At 42.0% G+C, this 24554-nt stretch overlaps 1 protein-coding gene across 1 annotated transcript; it reads left to right on the forward strand.

The window, feature by feature from the left end:
- Nucleotides 1–5463: 5463 nt before the first annotated feature.
- LOC307258709 (ADP-ribosylation factor-like protein 4C) lies at nt 5464–8494 on the forward strand. The gene has a single exon (XM_080038358.1). It carries the CDS (start codon nt 6033–6035, stop codon nt 6609–6611), a length of 579 nt encoding a protein of 192 aa, XP_079894484.1. The 5' UTR covers nt 5464–6032; the 3' UTR covers nt 6612–8494.
- The last annotated feature ends 16060 nt before the right edge of the window (nt 8495–24554 follow it).

Raw genomic sequence — 24554 nt, forward strand, 5'->3', positions numbered from 1 at the left:
GAAATGTAGGAACAAATGACTGTGCTGTTTTCTGTTGGATAAACTAATGTTCTATCTATCTATCTATCTATCTATCTATCTATCTATCTATCTATCTATCTATCTATCTATCTATCTATCTATCTATCTGTCTATCTGTCTGTCTGTCTGTCTGTCTGTCTGTCTGTCTGTCTGTCTATCTATCTATCTATCTGTCTATCTATCTGTCAATATGTGAATGGCAATGAAACAGATAATAACATCAGACATAAAAAAAAACACATCTGAAATTAAGATTTTGAGGATACATTTCCTCCTGTTTGTAATTCTTTATAATTAATTTAAACTAAACTTTTGATAATTTGTAATTTATTTCAGAATCTCAACACGGGCAAATTAACACATTTACAGTCATGTATCTGTGTTTATTAATGTGCACTATCGCCTGTAAATCAACAGATAGATTGCATTGAATAGTCCAGGCCTGCAATATGAACAATTCTGGGGAGGTTATTTGTATTTGTCCCACTTAAGTGTCCGTACCAGGCAGTTATGTTAAAAGATAATATACTTTTGACCAGGCATCTCAAGTATGTGCTGGCGTTCACCAGAGCTACTCAACTTCCTGATTAAAAACAGTCGCTGGTGGTATCTTAAAAATGCTGTCTGATTTACCCTTAAAGGTGAAGTAAGCGGTTTATTTATGTTAATATAAGTGTTAAATCGCTCTTTATTCATACAGTGATCACTTACATGATGTGCGCGTTTCATAAAGCCGATCTCTCAGTCAGCTGCTCTGCATGTAATCGGCTAATACACTTTTTGGGGGATCCCGAAATGAATAACCAATCACAAGAGAGAGCGCTACAAACCGACACCCGTCTCACTCATGGTCTCACTGCCGGTGCACACCAGAGCGACAGATGGGTGAATGTTTATGCGCCTACAATGGCGGAGCAGGTAAAAATCCTTCCCAATGTCTGTTTTGATGGTTTTTATCATGTTTTTATCACACTTACTTATCTGAGATGATGCTAGATAACTCGCTGCTTGAAGACCGCAGTGCATTAATGTGGTGACGTAGGGATGAGGGAGGGGACTGCTAACTGCAGTAACTAATTTTTTTTCATGTATAAATCTAAATTATTTTAACTATGAAAGAAATTTCAATTGTAAGACCATAGATATGTGATATAGCTCCACACATTAAAAATAATTGATCGATTAAAAAGTTTAGTTATGATGTTTTTTCTGTAAACAATTGTCAAAGCAGTTCAGATAAACCTTTATGATTGTTTTAAATATCTTTTGTTCTTTTAAATTAGAATTCCCGGAGCTGTATATTTAATCGTATCGGTCCCTTCTTAAAAATGCATTTAATAGGCCGCTCCGGTGGTGTAGTGGATAGAGCGCGTACCATATTGGCTCAGGCCTCGCTGCAGTGGTCGCGGGTTCAAATCCGACCCGTGGACCTTTACTGCAGGTCATCCCCCCTCTCTCTCTCTGTCTCCCCATTTCAACTCTGTCCTATCAAATAAAGCTTGAAAATGCCAAAAAAATAAAAATAAAATGCATTTATAAAACTTTAGGCAGTGGCAGTGTATGTGTAGCCTGGCTGCGCCCGCCTACCTACTTCCGGCCAAATTTCATTTTTCCTTCAGTAGTCAGTCTGGTGACGGGGCGTATTAGTGTGATTCTGCTCGAACAAATTTCTGTGTCCAATCAGCGAAGAGAGCGAGTGAGTGGCTGAGAACGATGACGTTGAAGTCGCGCTCCAGTTTCAGTTGCCAGAAGCCGGCTCATGACACACGTGACGACCAAATGTTATGCGATTGGTTGGCTAATCCAGAGTGGCACTGGGCCGATCCAATAGTTTTAAACTTTAACAGACACCCGCCTCCAAGTGAGTGAACGTTTGCCAATTACAGCACTGCCAGACCTTCTGTTCAAATGAAATTAAGTACGATGGTACTAGCACCAGGCTAGTGTATGTGGGCCCTGAGCAGAGAGCCATTTCTGTCTCCGTGTCTCGGGGGTTTTGCAACGTCCTCTCAGCTGGTCGGCTCCGGTGTCAACACAGGACAGCTGCACGACACTAAATCCTGCTGCTGCGAGTCCACACACACACACACACACACACACACACACACACACACACACACACAATTTGTACACCTATACTTGTGAGTACATTCATTCATTGACATAATGCATTCCCTAGCCCCTTACCCTAACCCTAACCATCAAAACTAAATGCCTAACCCCAACCCTTACACTAACCCTAACATAAACCTAATTCATACCTGAACCTTAAAACCTAGTGTTAACCCTCAAACAGCCCTTTAAAGGCCTGTCCTTAAAACCTAGTGTTAACCCTCAAACAGCCCTTTAAAGGCCTGTCCCAAAGTGAGAACCGGACTAAATGTCCTCACTTGCTGAAAAATGTCCTCACTTTGAAGGTCTAAAACTCAAATTGGTTCACACACACACACAGACACAGACACACACACACACACACTCTCAGATCATCCAGAGACACACTGTCCTTTAAACAGGGTAGGAGATCAGACCAACATCGCCCTCTACCATCACTCACAGGTACTGCACTACTGTGTTCGAAAAGCCCTACTAACGTCCTACTCATACTAAAAGCCCTACTAACGTCCTACTCATACTAAAAGCCCTACTAACGTCCTACTCATACTAAAAGCCCTACTAACGTCCTACTCATACTAAAAGCCCTACTAACGTCCTACTCATACCAACGTTCTACTCATACTAAATGCCCTACTAACGTCCTACTCATACTAAAAGTCCTACTATCGTCCTACTCATACTAAATGCCCTACTGACGTCCTACTCATACTAAAGCCCTACTAACGTCCTCCTCATACTAAAAGTCCTACTATCGTCCTACTCATACTAAATGCCCTACTAATGTCCTACTCATAAAAGTCCTACTATCGTCCTACTCATACTAAAAGTCCTACTATCGTCCTACTCATAATAATTTTTACATCAATTTGAGTATGTGACGGTTGTGTATGCGAGTTTGTGTAGGCAAGAAATGCCCGGATGAGTACTTACTTCGGGTAAGATTTTGTGTATGGATCGATAGGTTACTTTTCCTACTCAACTGCCCCACAATGCATTGCGTCCTTTCAAACTGCATGACAGTGTTGCTTCTGTATACTTCAGTGTAAACAGTCTGATGAACCTCGCATACACAATCGATGGTTAAGTAGACAGTATGGAGTATACAGTATACATGTTGAGTATGTAGGAGGGAGGACGTTAGTAGGGCTTTTCGAACATAGCTTGTGTCTCAAAATCAAATCAAATCAAATCAAATCAAATCAAACCAGTTTTATTTGTATAGCCCAATATCACAAATAGACATTTGCCTCAGTGGGCTTTACATTCCATACAATATGATACAATATGACACCCTGCCTTTCCACCCAGTAAAAAAAAACCTTTACCGGGATTACATTTTTTTTTAATAAATCTCAGGGAGAGTCGACAGAGTTAAGGGATCCCTCTCCCAGGACGGACATACTGCAATAGATGTCATGAGTAGAGAAAATCACGAAGGAATTTGATCATTGACCATGTGTTTACATGGTAATACTAAAGTAAAGTGTGAATAGTGGTCTCCTGTGTGAGTGTGTCATCTAGACTTTGAAGCACTCTGTCTGCTGCACATTTACTTCAAGTCTGAACTAGTTGGAAGGCCTCTGTGTTTGCTGAGCGACAGTATTGACTGAGTAGACTCGTACAGTGTACACTGTGGGGAGGGGGTGTGATGGATTAGCTTGTTTTGACAGGGACGGTTACAACATTTAACAGACTAAGAGGAACTTTTTCTTTCAGAGAGAACGCTTGTTGTCAAAATCACTTTTTGTGGGGCGCCCTTAGCTCAGTTGGTAGGGCGTCCCCCCCCATGGGCCTCGGCCAGCAGCGGACCCGGGTTTGATTCCAGCCCGCGGTCGTTCTCTGCATGTCACTCCCCTCTCTGCCCCATTTCAACTCTGTCTCTACACTATTAATAAAGCATAAAAATGCAAAAAAAAAAAAAAAAAAAAAACACTTTTTGTCAAATTCAGTGAATCTGCTACCCCTCCATATGTGTGAGCTCTGAAAACATCCAGTGTTACAGTAATATACACTGCCTAGGCTCTGTAAACTGCTATGCTACTTATTCTACTGGCACGTTTGCAAATTGCAAATAACGTACTTTAATTTTTAAACTGAAAACTGTACACTGTTTATACATGTATATATTTTACTATATTTCATCAATTGGTTGGTGCGTGTATGTGTGCTTGTGTGTATTTGTGTGTGTTGGAGACACGCAAAGCAAACAAAGAAAGAATTGTATATATCTTTATATATATTTTTTTATTTAAAACATCTTCAAACACCTTACATCTTAAAATAACTTCAAATTTAATTTGTTTTTGTTTCAAAAGTTATTGTCTATGGGCGCCCTTAGCTCAGTTGGTAGGGCGTCCCCCCCCCCATGGGCCTCGGCCAGCAGCGGACCCGGGTTCGATTCCAGCCCGCGGTCGTTCTCTGCATGTCACTCCCCTCTCTGCCCCATTTCACCTCTGTCTCTACACTATCAATAAAGCATAAAAATGCCAAAAATGCCAAAAAAATAAAAAAGGTATTGTCTATAGTACTGTGTTGTTGCCCGTGTGTGCCAGAAGGTGGCGCAGTAGCCAAATGTTTGAATCTGACAGACCACCATAAAACAAAGTAATGCAACAGAACACTGCATATGGGATACAGAAATGTGAAATAATACATGATATGATGAAGACGATGAAATAAACTGAGTTATGAGTGGATAACATTATGAATAGGTTCAGTATAAACAGTAGTAGAATGAAGTTTGGTGTGTGTCTGTTCGGGCGTGTATGTGTCTATTCGCGCTCGTGTGTGTGTGTGTGTGTGTGTGAGAGAGAGAGAGAGAGAGAGAGAGAGAGAGAGAGAGAGAGAGAGAGAGAGAGAGAGAGAGAGAGAGAGAGAGAGAGAGAGAGAGAGAGAGAATAATAATAATAATTGATAGGTTTTATATAGCGCTTTATTGCCTAGGCACTCAAAGACGCTTTACATTTCCTGGTTCAATTCGTTCACACTCAGTCATACCGGTGGTGGTAAACTACGAGAGTAGCCACAGCTGCCCTGGGGCAGACTGACGAGAGAGAGAGAGAGAGAGAGAGAGAGAGAGAGAGAGAGAGAGAGAGAGAGAGAGAGAGAGAGAGAGAGAGAGAGAGAGAGGAAGAGATCGCGCTCGTGTGTGTGTATGTCTGTGTGTGTGTGTGTGTGTGTGTGTGTGTTCGCGCTAGTGTGTGCAGCAGGATCCCCAGCCTATTGGCACATGGTCCCAGCGGGGTGGGGCATACAGCCGGGCCGGGGACTGCCTCTTGTTTTGCGGCTCTTGTGTTTTCGTCTGACACACAACAGACGCGAGAGAGAGAGAGGAGAGGAGAGGAGTGCCCCTACACACACACACACACACCGATGGAACGGTGGAGGTTGTAGCCTATGGACGGTGTATTTTTCCACACGCGAGCGGGGCGCAGGGCGGATTCTTAAAAGGTGAATCGATTCGTGCCAAGGAGAGCGCGCGCCCGTGTGTGTGTGTGTGTGTTTGAACGCTGGCTGCAAAGGACTGAAATTCTTATCGGATAAAAAGGAATACATTTTCTTCTGGTCTGATCGCGTTTGGCACTTGCACGCGCCGTCCGGTCTGGAGGAGTTTTTTTGGGGGGGATTATTTTCTTCATCTAACTGTGGAGCTTTCCCCCGTCGCCGAATGGATGTGAGTGCGCGAGGGGAATACTAATGTGCGTCCTGCCTCGGCGCACTTGTCTGTCCCCTAAATGCTGCTGACACCACACACACACAACACAGCAGTCATCCTTGGGAGTGACCCTAAGGAATTAACATTTCACTCTCTCGAACCACAGGGATTAACGTTTGAGTGACAACACTGACACTGGATTAAACATATAATAAAAAGCCCCAAATAAATTAACCTCAAAATGGGCAACAGCTTCTCCAACATCTCTGCCTTCCAGTCGTTACACATCGTCATGCTGGGGCTGGATTCAGCAGGTAAAACCACCGTCCTCTACAGACTGAAATTTAACGAATTCGTCAACACCGTGCCCACAATCGGCTTCAACACGGAGAAAATCAAGCTGAGCAACGGCACGGCCAAAGGCATCAGCTGTCATTTCTGGGACGTCGGTGGGCAGGAGAAACTGAGGCCGCTATGGAAGTCATATAGCCGGTGCACCGATGGCATAATCTACGTGGTTGATTCTGTGGACGTTGACCGGCTTGAAGAGGCCAAAACAGAACTGCACAAAGTGACTAAGTTTGCAGAGAATCAAGGCACGCCATTGCTGGTCATCGCAAACAAGCAAGATCTTCCCAAATCTCTTCCGGTGGCGGATATCGAGAAGCAACTGGCGCTGCACGAGCTCACTCCTTCCACGACCTACCACATCCAGCCCGCGTGCGCTATTATAGGCGAGGGACTTCACGAGGGCATGGACAAACTCTACGAAATGATCCTGAAAAGACGGAAATCGCTTAAACAGAAGAAAAAGCGGTAACATCTGCTAAATTCGTGGACTTTTTTTTTTTTAAGTCGAATTTACTGTAAAAGGAATCCGGGTTTTTGCCAGTTTTGTGCCCCCCCCCCCCCTCTCCCCCCTCCCCCAAACAGGTTTACTTTGCAGTGATTTTTTTTAAAGGTGCAGTGTGTAGTAAAGGTGCATTTTGGCATCATCTAGTGGTGAGATTGTAGATGTCAACGCTCCATTTGGGAGAATTTACAGAAGCTACGGTGGCCTTCAAGGACAAGAAGCTAGTTACTAAAGATGGCATCATCCACCACTGGCTCAAGTCTTTCCACAATATCAAGTGATGAGGTGAAGATGTATTTAGTTATTTATTCTATAGTACTTCTTCTTCTTCTTGGTCTTCCAACAGGTGCGTTTCCCCCAGGATGCCCATTATACTATATATAAAAAACGCGTAAGTCCGTTAAGTTTGTCCGTTCTGTGCTACTGTAGAAACATGGCGGTGTAACATGGCGGCCTCAGCGCCCCGCTCCTATGTTGATTCCATTTCTACCAAGTCTGTTCTGGAAAAAAAATTCCCGTTACACACTGTACCTTTAAATATAAATTCAGATATCCTCTGTTTGGATAAAAGCTGTTTCTTAACGCTGTGAAGCCTTTGCGTAATGACTGGCAGGATATATTAAATAAAAACACACAAAATAACCAAAAAGAAACTTGGAGGAGAACCGGGCTGGCCCTTGCTTCTCTGCTGCTTTCTCTTTGATCACAGTTTGACTCATAAAGAAGAATTAGAAGAAGAAGACAAAGACGCTGCTGTGCTGAAGCTCACTAAGGACTTCTAGATTTGTTTTATTTCTTAAACTGTGGCGACATGTTTTGGTTTTTGCACGAGGCTCTGGTTCCCCTGTGCCCTCTGCTACAGTATACACTGTAATGCCTTGTTCACACTGAGTGGTACAGTTCGGTTCAGTTTGGTACGGAATTGTAACTCTAGCCCTGCGTTCCAATCCCCATACTTCCCTACTATTCAGTATGCCAGAAAAAGATTTAGGATGTCCCACTACATGCAAGTCAATTGTAGTATGCTGAAAATACATGAAATGCCCCCACTAACTTCCTTATCTGATTTTTTTTCTCTCTCCTGTCAGTGGCCCTAAAACTCTTCTGTACTTTAGCATGTAGTGTAGTAAAATTAAAAGGTATGTGATTTGGAATGCAGGGTACATGTGGCTTGTGTTTCCACTGCAGACAGCACTCTGCCTTGGTAGGCGGGGACACAATAGCAGCTACACAGGTATTGTGACATCATAACAGTGGTCCACAGTGTAGCCCGCTCATTAACTCAATGCAGCGGGTCAGTTTGCCTATTTCGGTACCCTTTTTTTTTGTTAAGATTATTTTTTGGCATGTTCAAGCTTTATTAGACAGTACAGAGTTGAAATGGGGAGACAGAGAGAGAGAGAGAGAGAGAGATAGAGAGAAAGAGAGGGAGAGGGGGGGTAACCTGCAGTAAGGATCCACGGGTCGGATTTGAACCTGCGACCACTGCAACGAAGCCCGGAGCCAATATGGTACACGCTCTATCCACTACGCCACCAGAGCGCCCCCTTTGGTACCCTTCTTTCACAGTGGAAATGCAAGAAAGTAGTGCAGAGCCGTACCGAATCGCACCGCCCAGTGTAAAACAAGGCTTACATTTTTATTTTATTTTTTTAGCATTGAAGTAGCCTTCCCTCTGCCAGTGGACTGAGGACGACAGTGTCCAACTACTTTGCACTTTTTCCTTTCCTAACAGACAGTAGAGAAACAACACTGTATTAAAGATGGACGAGCAGATCCAGGTGGTTTATGTACTGAGAAGACAAAATTGAAGTATTTTTTGAATATTAAAAAGATTTAAAAATCCATGATTTGTGGGCGACTGACTGGGTTCTTCAATGTACATGTGATTACAGTGAAACTAACTTACTGGCTTGATTTTTTTTTTTTTTAATACTTATTTTTTATTTTGAATATTCTTCAGATCTCCTTTACAGCAATTACTTTCACGTAGAAACAATATCCATTACAATGGGTCGTAACATTCATACGCTCTTACGTATCTAATCAAATCGACAGGAGAATATGTCCAGAAACACAAGAAATAAAAAATAATTAACAACATTGAAAATAAACAATGTAAACAGAACAAACATCAACTTAAAACAAAACATGGGTTGTATAAAAGTTCACCTGGAATATATAATTGGGTCTAGTTCTATTACTGGCTTGATTTAAAGGTTGAGTCAGTGATTCTGGAGAACGCTTGTTGTCAAAAATATATCTTTGACAAAATCAGTGAATATCTCCTCATGATCCACTACCTGTCTGTACTGTGTGTGACCTGTAAAGGTTTGTTCCCATAGCTACAGTGGGCCCCCTTTGTTTACATACCAGCTTACAGAGCCCAGACTGTGTATTACTGTAACACAACATTTATTTTTCAGCGCACACAGAATTTGAATAGGTAGCGGATCACGAGGAGATATTCACTGATTTTTTTACACTGATGACAGCTATGCAAACGTATGTTGACCTGACTTGTCATTACTATGTCTGTGTGACCGTTAAAAATGCAGAAATTTAACTTTTCATTTCATTTCATTTAACTTTTATTTATCCTCGAGAGACCAATTGAGGGGTGACCCTCATTTACAATGATGTCGAGTTCAAAGCAAATTCAAAGGAAAAACAACAATACATAAACAATATTCAATGCAAATACATCAAATACACAACAACAGGTGAATAGAAAAAAAAATATTGAAACATTTACATAGTGGTGAAGAGTGGCAGCAATTAAAATTAAATGGGTGAAAGTACAATATAGTCTAATTAAAACAGTTACAGGTAGAGTTTGGCAGATTTAAGATAGTTTGTTTAAATTGGTTAAAAGATATGAAGGTATTTAGTTTAATTTGCTGCTGTAAGTTGTTCCTGTAAGTTGTTGCTGTAACTTTGAAGGAGAGCTGTCTCTGTCTCCAGTTGTAGACTTCCTTATTATCCACTGTCCATTGCAGAAAGCGGATAATGGAAAAAGAACTGAATACCATCGGCTAAGCACTAACAATGTTACAACAGGTCAACATTTCATTTTCATTTAACTTAGAAAAAATGAATTGTTAATACACAGCCTAGGCTCTGTAAACAGGCATGTTGCTATAGCTATGGTGGGCACCCTTTGTTAACATACTAGATTACACAGGTGATTTACGCTGATTTTGAGCGTTCTCAAGAATCACTGACTCCATCATTATAACTGGACATTTTCATCATTACATGTGAACAACTGCATATTGTATTCTTCATACACAATCAGAGTCATAGAGGGTCTGTGAATCAAATCAAATCAGTTTTATTTGTATTGCCCAATATAGCACAAATAGACATTTTCCTCAGTGGGCTTTACATTCCATACAGTATGACAACCTGCCCTTATCTATCTATCTATCTATCTATCTATCTATCTATCTATCTATCTATCTATCTATCTATCTATCTATCTATCTATCTATCTATCTGCCCTCACACCCTTAGCTCGGCTGAGAAAAAACTCCCAGTAAAAACTTCTTTAACAGGATTTTTAGAAATTGAGAAATCTCAGGGAGAGTCGACAGAGTAAGGGATCCCTCTCCCAGGACGGACATACTGCAATAGTGAATGTCATAAGTAGAGAAAATAAGAGAAAATCACAAAGGAATACAATCATTGACCAGATGTTTACATGGTAATACTAAAGTGAAACGTTAAATACAGTCTAGAAAGGCCTTAAAGGTTCTCATATTACAGCAACGTTACAGAGAAAGCGCCGCGACTCGTTTGGAGAATTTATGGATCTGCATTGCAGTGCTGCGTTTTCTGCTTGTAGGTAGCAACAACAACAACTGGTCCAGGACTCCACAATATGTTATATACAGCTCTGGAAAAAAATAAGAGACCAGTCTGGATTTTTCTTAAATCAGAATCAGAAAGGATTTTATTGCCAAGAAGGGTTTTACACCAACAAGGAATTTGTCTTGGTGAATAAGGTGCATACAGTTAGACAATAAACAATGAACGAACAAATCTTCATCTTTCTACATAACGTATTGAAAATGGTTTTTAATGACAAAAAAATGTATTGGAATTTGGTAGAAATGTTGTCAGTAGTTTATATTATATTATAAAACCAAAATGTTCATTCTACTCAAACATATGCCTATAAATAGTAAAACGAGAGACACTGAACATTTGGAGTGGTCTCTTCATTTGTTCCAGAGCTGTATATACATAAAAGAAAATAAAAAAATATATAATAAAAACAATATAAAATAAATACATTTACATGAGGCCTATATACACATATACATTTACAGGCCTACGCATAAACTGATTTTGACAACACAAACATTGTCCATAATCGCTGACTTCATCTTTAAAGGGTTAAAGGTGCAGTGTGTAATATGACATTATCAAGAAAGTTCGAGAAAGTTCGAGAATGCAACGCTCCCTGGGTAACCCCAACCCTTTAGAATAATAACAGAAGCTACAGTGGCCTTCAAGGACAAGAACAATTCAAAATTTTAAACAATGCACCTGATGACATTCCAAAAACATGGATGCCTCCATACGACTTGCCCGCTCAATGTACAAAATGCAATATTAATATTTGTAATTCTCCGCTCAGGAGGATAATTCAGATTATTGGCAGAGGTGATTTTACACCAATGAGGACATATTTATGAATGAGGATATTGATTTTAGCTAATAGATTACTTAAAATGTTACACAGTGCCCCTTTAAAATGTTACACAGTGCCCCTTTAAAATGTTACACAGTGCCCCTTTAAAATGTTACGCAGTGTCCCTTTAAAGTAACAAAACAACCAAACCGTGGAGGAATGGATGGGGGATGTTATACACACACGTCAGGACTCCTTGTTGCTATGGTAACAGCACAGCACTCCCACCCAACCCTAAAACCTAAACCTAAACCTCAGTCGACCTCCGTTGATTTAAGAGACAGACTTCTGTCCCTGCAGGGTTTAACATCTGTGTTTACGCCCTCACCAAAAGGGTTAAAAGTGTGTGTGTGTGTGTGTGTGTGTGTGTGTGTGTGTGTGTGTGTGTGTGTGTGTGTGTGTGTGTGTGTGTGTGTGTGTCTCTCTCTCTCTCTGTATGTGTGTCTCTCTCTCTCTCTCTGTGTCTGTCTCCCTCTCTTTCTCTCTGTGTGTCTCTCTCTCTCTCTCACACACACACACACACACACACACACACACGCTTGTACAGTTATACTTGTGAGGACATTCATTGACATAATGCACTCCCTAGCTCCTTACCCTAACTCTACAAAAAGTGTCCACTCTCCTTATGTATAAAACTCAAATTGGTTCTCACAAATATAGTTGTACAAGTACACACACACACACACACACACACACAGACAGACAGACAGACAGACAGACACACACACACACACACACACACACACACACACACACACACACACACACACACACACACACACACACACACACACACACACACACACTTTCCAACAGTTTTGCAGCCTCTTAAATATTCTCTATCATCTCGTAGCAGCTTTTCTTTGAAGCTATACGATGTTTACACAAAGTAAAATATTAAAACGCTTCAGACTCCACATGTCTTTAGCGTATATCTGCAGCCTTACAGTAAAAGCTCTTTAGCGAGGGTTTCAAATAGGCCTACGTCCCAGACACTTAAATGAATACTTCACCCATACGGAACCAGCGTTCTATCATTATAAAATCACTATTATAATATAATGAATCAGGTTTTTCTTCCCTCAGTCTTCCCTCAGTCTTCCCTTGGCCCAGCTGTCCTGTTAATCCTAACCCTTACTGTGATGTCACAAGCAGGCCTGCCCACACGAATGGCTGGGCCCCTGAAAACCTCCGGTCAATGGGCCCCCCTTACCCATTACTCCTATCAACAATGAGTGTGAGTGCGCTCATCCCTCAATAAACACATACATGTATCTGTAGAGAGAATAACTATCTTATCAACCAGGGACTTGCAGAGACAGTTGGGAGAGCAAGGGCTCATTATGATTTTAAAATAGTAGCACATTTCTGACTTAGCCCAGCCTACCTACCAATTTATTTTGATTCCCTTACACTCACACAATTGTTTAACAGATCAACAGATCTCTAGAAAATTAATAAGTTCACACAGGAACATTGTTCTTCTTTAGTATTCAATAAAGCAAACAGTTTTTTCACAATTTGCACATGTTCTATGCTACTAGTTTCTGGTAAGATACATTTACACTAATTGACTGCACCAAATATTGCACTTTTTTGTATTTCTGCACATGACATTAAATAATTAGAAATATTTTGGTGGTATTGTTGAAATAAATAACACTTAAAAAACAACATCAACAACAAATTCTTCACACACAAATGAGAAAAAGGCGGTTCTCTACATGAATAACCAAACCAACCTACCCTCAAAACTATAAAGTTGGCCCATGTTTGGTTGCAACATTTAGGCTTAGTTCATTCTGCTCTCATCACTGCAAAAGCACTGAAATCATTACAAAAAAAGTTCTTAATCTTTGAACTCAAATGTGTCCCTTCAGTTATTCCCAACTTCTTTGTGCCTTGTGTCTTTCTTTGCATAAAGAACTTTTTTAGGTCTATTTTCATTTTTAGAAACAATACAGAAAGCAGGACGTTCGTGCTTAAGGCAATAATTAAAACAGGATGATGCTGCTCGTCAGCTTCATTGTGGTAGGACCCGGCTGGTTGGTCAATTGGCCAGGTTTCTGAAAAACTGGTCAGACCTGGCTGGCCGTGTCATCCTGAAGACTTATGTCAAAGCCTTTAGAAGTTATTGTCCCCAAAGGGAAATTCTTTTTCACAAAATGTATGAGGGAGAGATAATGTAAACCTGCTTGTAGACTCAGGACAATGACAGAGTAACTAGCCTGTCCTCTTTATAAGAATGTAGAAGAACTATAAGGTACCCAACCTGTTTTTTCATGGGGTCCAAATACTTTTCACAGCCACACCCAGACACAAGTAGCAGGTACATATGTTTTCCATGAGCAGGAACGACTCAGGAAATATAATCCAGACAAAACTGTTTAATATCAAAACCCAATCTTGTCTCCATTTGGCACACAAAGGGTTTATAGGATGGATTATGTTTGAAACAGTTACACTCCGCTGTGCTCAATCTGAAACATTTTGAACATTTCTGCATTTCTACTGCTTTTTAAATGGCCCTAAGCGGAGCCGCGGCTCTGTGTAAACACCCAACTCTGAATAGATATTGACATAAATATCTAAATATCTAAAAATAAAGTTTAGCTTAGTTAGGTTCTTGGCTTCCAAAGACCATGGGCCCCCCAAGTGACTGGGCCTTAGAAAGCTTTCCCACTTTCTGCCCCTTATGGGCGGCCCTGGTCACAAGAAGGAAACTGTAGGGTTAGACAGTGAGACCATAAAACACTCTTTCTGCCTTTTCTCAGGCTAGGATGATGGGGCGACTGTGGCTCAGGTGGTAGAGCGGGTCGGCTGATGATCAAAGGGTTGGAGGTTCGATCCCCACCCTGCCACTTGTGTCATGGTTGTTGTGTCCTTGGGCAAGACACTTCACCCACCTTGCCTTGTGTGAATGTCGATAGTTAGCCTGCTATCGGTGTATGAATGTGTGTGTGAATGGTAACGTGGGAAAGGAAAAACAGGTCTCCCTTGAAAAAGAGTCTTCGGTCTCAATGGGATTTACCTGTATAAATAAAGGTTAAAAAAATAAATAAAAAATTATCCGATTTCAATTTTTTTTGCACATTTATACTAAATAGGATCTCCGAGTTCAATACACCTTCATATTCCAACCGGTGAAGTAGGTCTTTAACTCTTTGTGTATCCCTGATCAACGTACAGCTCATGGTGCTCCACAATAAAGCCTCTTGGACCATCGGGGTCAGCCATGACACGTTTACCTACTGTGCATAAACTGACATACAGTCATGTGACATTATAGATGTCCAACTTCCAACTGTTGACTTTCCAATTTCCAAAATTGTGTACACAGCCTGAGGGGACCGACACACACATTTAATTTTCCTTTATTTAACCGCGATAGATCAATTGAGGGGTGATGATGACCCTCTTTTACAATGACGTCGAGTTATATACATACAATACACAATATACAATAAAAATAAAGAACAAGTTTACAAAGAGACATGTGTATAAAGATTTAGCGAGATAGCTCAAGAAACATGGCCGCCGTTGACCAAAACGTCTTCACAAGAGCAAGTCTTTGCTGCTAATCGGCAACTTTCCCATCGGCCCCAAACTTGTTATTCATCTTCAGAATTTTCTAGTTATTATTAACGCACATGTCTTTTGTTTTTGTGTTTCTTTTTTATTTATTTTTTGTGTGTGTATGTGTTCTTTAAAAACAAAAAAATCCATAAATAAAGCATTTAAAGGGACACTGTGTAACATTTTAAGTAATTTATTAGATACAATCAATATCCTCATTCATAAATATGTCCTCATTGGTGTAAAATCACCTCTGCCAATAATCTGAATTATCCTCCTGAGCGGAGAATTACAAATATTTATATTACATTTTGTACATTGAGCAGGCAATGGAGGAATCCATGTTTTTGGAATGTCATCAGGTGCATTGTTTAAAATTTAGAATTGTTCTTGTCCTTGAAGGCCACTGTAGCTTCTGTTGTTATTCAAAAGGGTTGGGGTTACCCAGGGAGCGTTGCATTCTAGAACTTTCTAGATGCTGTCATATTACACAGTGCCCCTTTAAAGAAAAACAGAATAAATACAGGCAGACAAATTAACAAAATAAATAAATAATAATAATAATAATTAAAAAGAAAATATTCCTACTGCATCCTAACTAGATTCTTTTTATGGTCAAATGTAGCATGAAGAATGGTAAAAGAAAAGTCAGAAAAGAACAACAGTTTTCCAGTTATTATTAATGCACAAATTAATCTCCAAACAAAACATGTCTGGTGTGCATAGGCCTTTTAGACTTCCATATATCCTGTTTCATGTCTTCTGTGTAAAAGGGACCAACCTGGTTTTACTTAAAATACCATTTGAGGAGCGGTATAGTAGCTGCAGAGTCTCTGTTGGTTTGACCCATGTGTCAGTCGTAAGGCCCCACATGTGTTCAGCACATTTCTCTGCAGCACTGGCCCATAAAAAACCTTCCTTACACACACACACACACACACACACACACACACACACACACACACACACACACACACACACACACACACACACACACACACACACACACACACACACACACACACACACACACACACACACACACACACACACACACACACACACACACACACACACACAAACAGGAAAGTGTCCTTGTTTAAAGGTGCTGCGATTAACTTTTAAATATTTCTGAAACAGTCAAATTTTTCCTCTGAAGTAACAGCAAACGAGACCATCAGTGTAAAGAATACTATTTCTTTTATATAGTTTTTCTTAATGCCTTTGTCATGGGTGTACGTTCACCCAGGAACAACAGCTGGCGTAGTAAAAACACTACCGCTTTTGTCCAAAGGGGGCGCTAGAATTAACACACACTGAAAGTTCCTCATAGCACCTTTAAATTACTCCTCACGATCCGCTACCTGTCTGTGTGTGTGTGTGTGTGTGTGTGTGTGTGCGCTGAAATAAATCCAGTGTTGATACACAGCCTAGGCTCTGTAAACGTACAGGTAGCGGATGGAGAGGAGATATTCACTGATTTTGACTAAAACATTCTGCAGAATCCCTTACTCCCTCGACCATTAATATTTTTTCTTTTTTTTTTTAAGATTTTTTTTGGCATTTTTATGCTTTATTGATAGTGTAGAGACAGAGTTGAAATGGGGCAGAGAGGGGAGTGACATGCAGAGAACGACCGCGGGCTGGAATCGAACCCGGGTCTGCTGCTGGCCGAGGCCCATGGGGGGGACGCCCTACCAACTGAGCTAAGGGCCCATGGAGGGGGGGGGGACGCCCTACCAACTGAGCTAAGGGCGCCCCACGACCATTAATCTTTGAGTTGAAGGTGAAGTGGTCAGACTTCAGAAGAAAAGACAGATGGCAGTTTGTGTGTCTGGATTTCATTTCACGCTTTACGTTAAATGAAAAACATGTGACGAGTCGGACAGGTTTGCAGACTGATGTCTCTGTAGTCTGACACTTTGATGAGGTGTGTGTGTGTGTGTGTGTGTGAGTGTGAGTGAGTGAGTGAGTGAGTGAGTGAGTGAGTGAGTGAGTGAGTGAGTGAGTGAGTGAGTGAGTGAGTGAGTGAGTGAGTGAGTGAGTGAGTGAGTGAGTGAGTGAGTGAGTGAGTGAGTGAGTGTGTGTGAGTGTGTGTGTGTGTGTGTGTGTGTGTGTGAGTGTAAGCGTGAGCGTGCGTGTGAGTGTGAGTGTGTGTGTGTGTGTGTGTGTGAGTGTGTGTGTGTGTGTGTGTGTGTGTGCACATGATATGATTATCTACACATTTGGGTTGGCTGTTGAGTGTTGAGTTTATCTTCAGTTTGAATATTAGTTAAACTTAAAGGTGTAGTCAGTGATTCTGGAGAACGCTTGTTGTCAATATCACTTTTTTATCTAAATCAGTGAATATCTCCTCATGATCCGCTACCTGTCTGTACTGTGTGTGCGCCTAAAAAATCCAATGTTAATACACAGCCTAGGCTCTGTAAACAAGGGGGCCACCGTATAGTTAGCAACATGCCCGTTTACAGAACCTAGGCTGTGACAAAAAGATTTGACAACAAGCGTTCCTCCAACTCTCTCTCTCAAACAAGTTCACAGGTCAAAAGTACAGACCAAACTTCTTTTCTTGTAGCACTCAAGCTTAAAGCTATAGTAAATGGTAAATGGACTTGACTTATATAGCGCTTTTCTAGCCGATTTTCTCAGCCCCAAAGCGCTTTACATATCTTACCACATTCACCCATTCATACACACACTCATACACCGATGGCAGTAGCTGCCATGCAAGGCGCTCTCTGAACCATCGGGAACAATTTGGGGTTCAGTGTCTTGCTCAGGGACACTTCGACATGTGGCGGGTAGGCGGGGAATCGAACCTCCGACCCTGCACTCCAGAGGCGATCTCCCTACCCACTTCGCCACTGCCGCCCTAGTAGTGTGTAACTTCTGTTGCCCCCCATGATCGATTATGTGTTATTAATGATTGTAAACCATCGGGGGCGCCCTTAGCTCAGTTGGTAGGGCGTCCCCCCCCCATGGGCCTCGGCCAGCAGCGGACCCGGGTTCGATTCCAGCCCGCGGTCGTTCTCTGCATGTCACTCCCCTCTCTGCCCCATTTCAACTCTGTCTCTACACTATCAATAAAGCATAAAAAAATGCCAAAAAAAAATATCTAAAAAAATAAAAATAAAAAAAGCAAGTTCACAGGTCAAAAGTACAAGAACCAAACTTATTTTCTTGTAGCACTCAAGCTTAAAGCTAAAGTGCGTAACTTCTGTTGCCCCCGTGATCCATTCTGTGTTATTAATGACTGTAATCCACGTTCATTATATATCGAAAAAGTTACACACTGAAGCTTTAAAAGTCAGAGTAAGTGGCCGGCTGCATTTCTTTACTCACAAACACCTCACTTTATGACTCCCTCTCCTCCCCCCTGCTCTGGCCTTTGTTAGTGTCTCTGTCAGCTCTCCAATTATCTCCCACACACACACACACGCGCACGCACACACACACACACACACACAGACACACACACACACACACACGCACGCACACACACACACACACAGAAACACACACACACATGCACACACACACACAGAAACACACGCACACACACACACACACACGCACACACACACACACACAGCTGATTACAGAGCGACGCAAGTTTGTGTTGCTTTAATCACTGAACAAATTAAAAGATAATACGCCAACAGTGTAAAAAGCTCCCAGCTCAGTGTGTGTGTGTGTGTGTGTGTGTGTGTGTGTGTGTGTGTGTGTGTATGTATGTGTGTGTGTGTGTGTGTGTGTGTGTGTGTGTGTGTGTGTGTGTGTGTGTGTGTGTGTGTGTGTGTGTGTGTTTTAGTTACCAGAGTGTATATATTTTCCATTGCAATGGTGACATTTTGTGGTAGTCAATTTTTCAATGGTGAGACACTCTTCTTTCATACTAGTATAAATCAAAGGGTCCACAATGTACATTCAGGTGTTTATTTGACTAAACCTTGTCTGTTTGCGTCTGTATATTTCTCCTATACAACCATCTTTAACGGACATTATCTCAACATTAGTTTATTTTTTCAACACTCTGAACCCAAAATCTCAACTTCTAAAGCACTTACATCAACTAAACTTTCCATAATCATTCTCAGCACTATTCTGAAGGTTATTACAGAAGGATTTGTTCATATGTTGTTCCCTGTCTGATTTATGAGACAAATTACATTTGAATGTTTATCATATGCAAAATCTGATTCATCTGAAGTGTCCCTACTCACACCACTCATTATCTATGATGGAAAATATCAAAGTCCAATAATGTTTATCTCAGTGATAAGGTCCAGACCAATATGATGATAATAATATATCAATCAGATAATAAAGGCAATATGTACCATAGATGAACAAGGAAATTAGTTATGAAAGTGGTAAAGCTTAGGCCATTTCACACACACACTCACACACATACACACACACGTACACACACACACACGTACACGTACACAGACACAGACGCACACGTACACACACACACACGTACACACACACACACGTACACAGACACACACGTACACAGACACACACGTACACGTACACAGACACACACGTACACGTACACAGACACACACACACACAGACACACACGTACACAGACACAGACACACACGTACACAGACACACACGTACACTTACACACACACACACACGTACACACACACACACGTACACAGACACACACGTACACAGACACACACGTACACAGACACAGACACACACGTACACAGACACACACGTACACAGACACACACGTACACAGACACAGACGTACACGTACACAGACACACACGTACATGGATATTTGAAAATATATTGCAGAACAATTCGTATTTTATATTCGAGTGTGAAACCAAAGCTTTTAAAGTTGTATTGAAATGAGAACTGTCTCTCTCTGTCTCTCTGTCTCACTCCCTCTTCCTCTCTCTCTCTCCTTCTCTTTTTCTTTCTCACTCTCTCTCTCCCTCTCTCTCTCTCTCTCCCTCTCTTGCAGCTGTTTCTGTGTATTGTTCTTTTCGACTCCCCGGCTTATATAGGTCACGCTGCATTGTTATGTCTCAACCACACACTGTATGTAGTGTGTGTGTGTGTGTGTGTGTGTGTGTATGTAGTGTGTGTGTGTGTGTGTGTGTGTGTGTGTGTGTGTGTGCGTGCGTGCGTGTGCGTGTGTTGGTATGTTTCACTGTTTAGCTCAACAATATACAAACGATCTGTCAGCCACTGAAAAACCCGGCCTACGCAATTTCCAACATGGTGAAAAGTATAACCTCATCAGACACTGTGCTTGCCTTACACATAGCTGAGGGTGGAAGCATTGGGGGCTATACTGTATATGTTATATCGGATAATTTTTTTATTTTATTTTTTTTAACCTTTATTTCTACAGGTATATCCCATTGAGACCGAAGACTCTTTTACAAGGGAGACCTGTTTTCCTTTCCCACGTTACCATTCACACACACATTCACACACCGATAGCAGCAGGCTAACTATCGACATTCACACGAGGCAAGGTGGGTGAAGTGTCTTGCCCAAGGACACAACAACCATGACACAGGTAGCAGGGCGGGGATCGAACCTCCAACCCTTTGATCATCAGCCGACCCGCTCTACCACCTGAGCCACAGTCGCTTTCTTTAAAAGCAATGATAATTGTCCTATGGAGAAAATGGTGTAACACAAAAATAAGATATATACACATGGTCCGGTGGTGTAGTGGATAGAGTGTGTACCATATCGGCTCCGGCCTTCGTTGCAGTGGTCGCTGGTTCAAATCCGACGCGTGGACTTTTACTGCAGGTCATCCCCTGGAGTCAACAATTCTAGAGAATACTTGTGAATATCTCCTCATGATCCGCTACCTGTCTGTACTGTGTGCACTGAAAAATTATCTAGTTTTAATACACAGCCTAGGCTCTGCAAAATGGTATGTAAACAAAGGGTATAGGTATAATAAAGGGGGCCCACCATAGCTAGCAACAAGCCCTTTTTACAGAGCCTAGGCTGTGTATTAACACTGGATATTTTCAGCGCTCACTGTAGAGATCTGAAGATGAATCCATCGAGTATCTGAAATGTTGGGTTGTCACATATACGTTCACGTGTTAATGCAAAGAGACAGCGGGGGGTTTCACACATGGGGTGTGTGTGTGTGTGTGTGTGTGTGTGTGTGTGTGTGTGTGTGTGTATGTTCAGCAGCAGACGTGAAGAATGTGTCGTTTAGTCTGGGAGCAGAAACATGCCTCTATATGGAGACGAGGGCTTCACGCACACACACGCACACACACACGCACACACACACACACACACGCACACACACACACACACACACACACACACACACACACACACACCACACACACACACACACACAGCTTCAGTCCAGACCCGTTCATCTTGGCACCAGGACTCGCTGTAGGATTTCCACACACACTCTCTCTTCTCTTTCTCTCTCTCTCTCTCTCTCTCTCTCTCTCTCTCTCTCTCTCCCCCCCCCCCCCACACACACACACACACACAAACACACACACACACACACTGAGGAAATGACAATCCATTCTTCTCGCCTCCTGCTTTGTAGAGTATAGATGAATTATGCATTTTATCGGATGACAAAAGAGTCCTGTCACTTTGTGCATAATCAAACAGCAGCTCTGTGAGACTGCCCGCACCCATCCATCATTACACACACACACACACACACAACACACACACACACACACACACACACACACACACACACACACACACACACACACACACACACACACACACACACACACACACACACACACACACACACACACACACACACACACACACACACACACACACACACACACACACACACACACACACACACACACACACACACGCACACGCACACAAGTTGTGGGCTCACACTTGCAGCTTCCAGTGGCCACACACTTAGGGTGTATTCACACATGGAAAGTCCGCTAGTTCACTTGCTTTGGTCCAGACCAAATAGAATTTAGATTTTTTTTTTTTGGTGTGGTCCGCTTTCATATTGCCCCTTTTGCAAGTGAACCAGCATTACGAAGCAAAACCACACGTGATCTGAGGTCATTCATTCATTGGACAGACATTCTGGGGTGGAGAGAAACAGGAAGCACGAAGTTAAAACTGCGAATTTATCATTGATATAATATGGGGTTAAAAATAACAAAAAGGCCTATAAATAAAGAAGAAAAAAATCAAATGTTTGTTGTTTCATATGGTTACATTATGTAGCCCTATGACAATGCCATGTTATGTGGCTTGTAGCCTACGATGTGAAAACTGTATTTTTGCTGCTGGACGCGCGGCTCGCGTGAAGAATAGGCTCAAGCTGACACTCAGCTGATTAAGCAGTGTGTCAGCTGGGTGTCAGTTCGGTGCAGTTCAGCTCCAAACTGACACGGGGACAGTATTGACGGTCCCGTTGGGAAGAAAAACAAAAACACACACTTCATGCAAAGCGCAGCGTGAACCTGTTTTCACTGTGCGGGAGACGCTCCTCTCCATCTGATCGCTGAACATATCAGCATGTGTACGCGTCATTATCAAATGTAATATTTTCGCTCGGGGCTCCCGGTCAAACCACAACTAATATTCTGGATGTATTAAAAAAGAAAAGAAAGAAAAGGCACAGTGCTTCCTGCATTTGGGTCGGATCGAGTCCGGCCAAATTCACACCACAAACGAACTGCAGCAGAGTGCGTTTCGAAGCGCATCGAGACTACCTCTTCAGCTGGGTCTCGGAGCGCTTGTTTGGTCCGCCCACGAGTGCGATTGCTGTATTCACACATGTCTGAAAGATGCGCACCGAAGGCGGAAGTGCACATGAGTTCGTTTCAACCGAACTAAACACGGCATGTGTGAATACACCCTTAAATACATTAAATTAAGAAAGCATTCTACGTTCATGTATTTGCATATGTACACTGCAATCCTTCTGTAATAACCTTCAGAATAGTGCTGAGAATGATCATGGAAAGTTTAGTTGATGTAAGTGCTTTAGAAGTTGAGATTTTTGTGTTCAGAGTATTGAAAAAAAACCTAATGTTGAGATAATGTCTGTTAAAGATGGTTGTATAGGAGAAATATACAGACGCAAACAGACAAGGTTTAGTCAAATAAACACCTGAATGTACATGTTGGACCTTTTGATTTATACTAGTATGAAAGAAGACATGTTATGGAAGAAAAATAGACAAAAATCTCAAAATTGTACAATGTTTGTGTCAGCCCTAAAATAGAGCGATGGTTAGAAAGAGTGAGAGAGACTTGAGGCATTCAGACACAGAGGCACCAACACCCAAAACACACACACACACACACACACACACACACATACCCAAAACACACACGCTCACACACACACACACACACACACATGCCGCAGGTGAAACAGACAACACACACACAACACAACACACTGAAGTCTAGAAATATTTGGGAGGAACTTGTGAGTAACTGGGTGCAGCCGGGCGGCGACACAAAGACAATCACCAGGTTAACATGCAGAGCCACAAGCAGTATAATCACACAGAGTAAAACACAACCACATTAAAACAGCTGAGACATGTATATTTACACCTTAATCAAGATGTTTTGCAGAATTTTGCCCTGATGGGGTGTGTGTGTGTGTGTGTGAGTGAGTGAGTGAGTGAGTGAGAGTGTGAGTGAGTGAGTGAGTGAGTGAGTGAGTGAGTGAGTGAGTGAGTGAGTGAGTGAGTGAGTGAGTGAGTGAGTGAGTGAGTGAGAGTGAGTGAGTGAGTGAGTGAGTGAGTGAGTGAGTGAGCGAGAGAGAGAGTGAGTGCGTGCGTGTGTGTGGGCATATTATTCCGAATATGTCGATTGGCATTTGTTATTTTAGAGGCACAGACAAAGAAGGTACAAATATGTAGCCTACCAATGGTTAAGGTACAGTGTTAGACCCTGCTAAGGTACCACTGGGGGGGACAAAGCAAGAGACCCTTTTAGGACCATTCCTGTACCTTGATTACTTACATGCAAACATCACAAGTGGAAACTATAAACAAGGCACACACACACACACACACACACACACACACACACACACACACACACACACACACACACACACACACACACACACACACACACACACACACACACACACACACACACACACACACACACACACACACACACACACACACACACACACACACGTTGTGGGCTCACACTTGCAGCTTCCAGTGGCCAAACACTTAAAAGAAATTAAATTAAGAAAGCAATCTACGTTCATGTTTTTGCACATGTATATTTGTGTTAATACATTTAAGGTGAGACACTGCAATCCTTCTGTAATAACCTTCAGAATAGTGCTAAGAATGATTATGGAGGGGCGCCGTTAGCTCAGTTGGTAGGGCGTCCCCCCCCATGGGCCTCGGCCAGCAACGGACCCGGGTTCGATTCCAGCCCGCGGTCGTTCTCTGCATGTCACTCCCCTCTCTGCCCCATTTCAACTCTGTCTCTACACTATCAATAAAACATAAAAATGCCCAAAAAGATATCTTAAAAAAAAAGAATGATTATGGAAAGTTTCTTTAACGGACTGCTAAGGTACCACTGGGGGGGACAAAGCAGAGTACCCTTTTAGGACC

The sequence above is a fragment of the Ammodytes marinus genome (assembly GCF_949987685.1).
Source record: "Ammodytes marinus genome assembly, chromosome: 12".
Taxonomy (NCBI): Eukaryota; Metazoa; Chordata; class Actinopteri; order Uranoscopiformes; family Ammodytidae; genus Ammodytes; species Ammodytes marinus.

Excerpts from the sequence above, each read along its gene's own strand:
- LOC307258709 (XM_080038358.1), top strand. The coding sequence starts at position 6,033 with ATGGGCAACAGCTTCTCCAACATCTCTGCCTTCCAGTCGTTACACATC.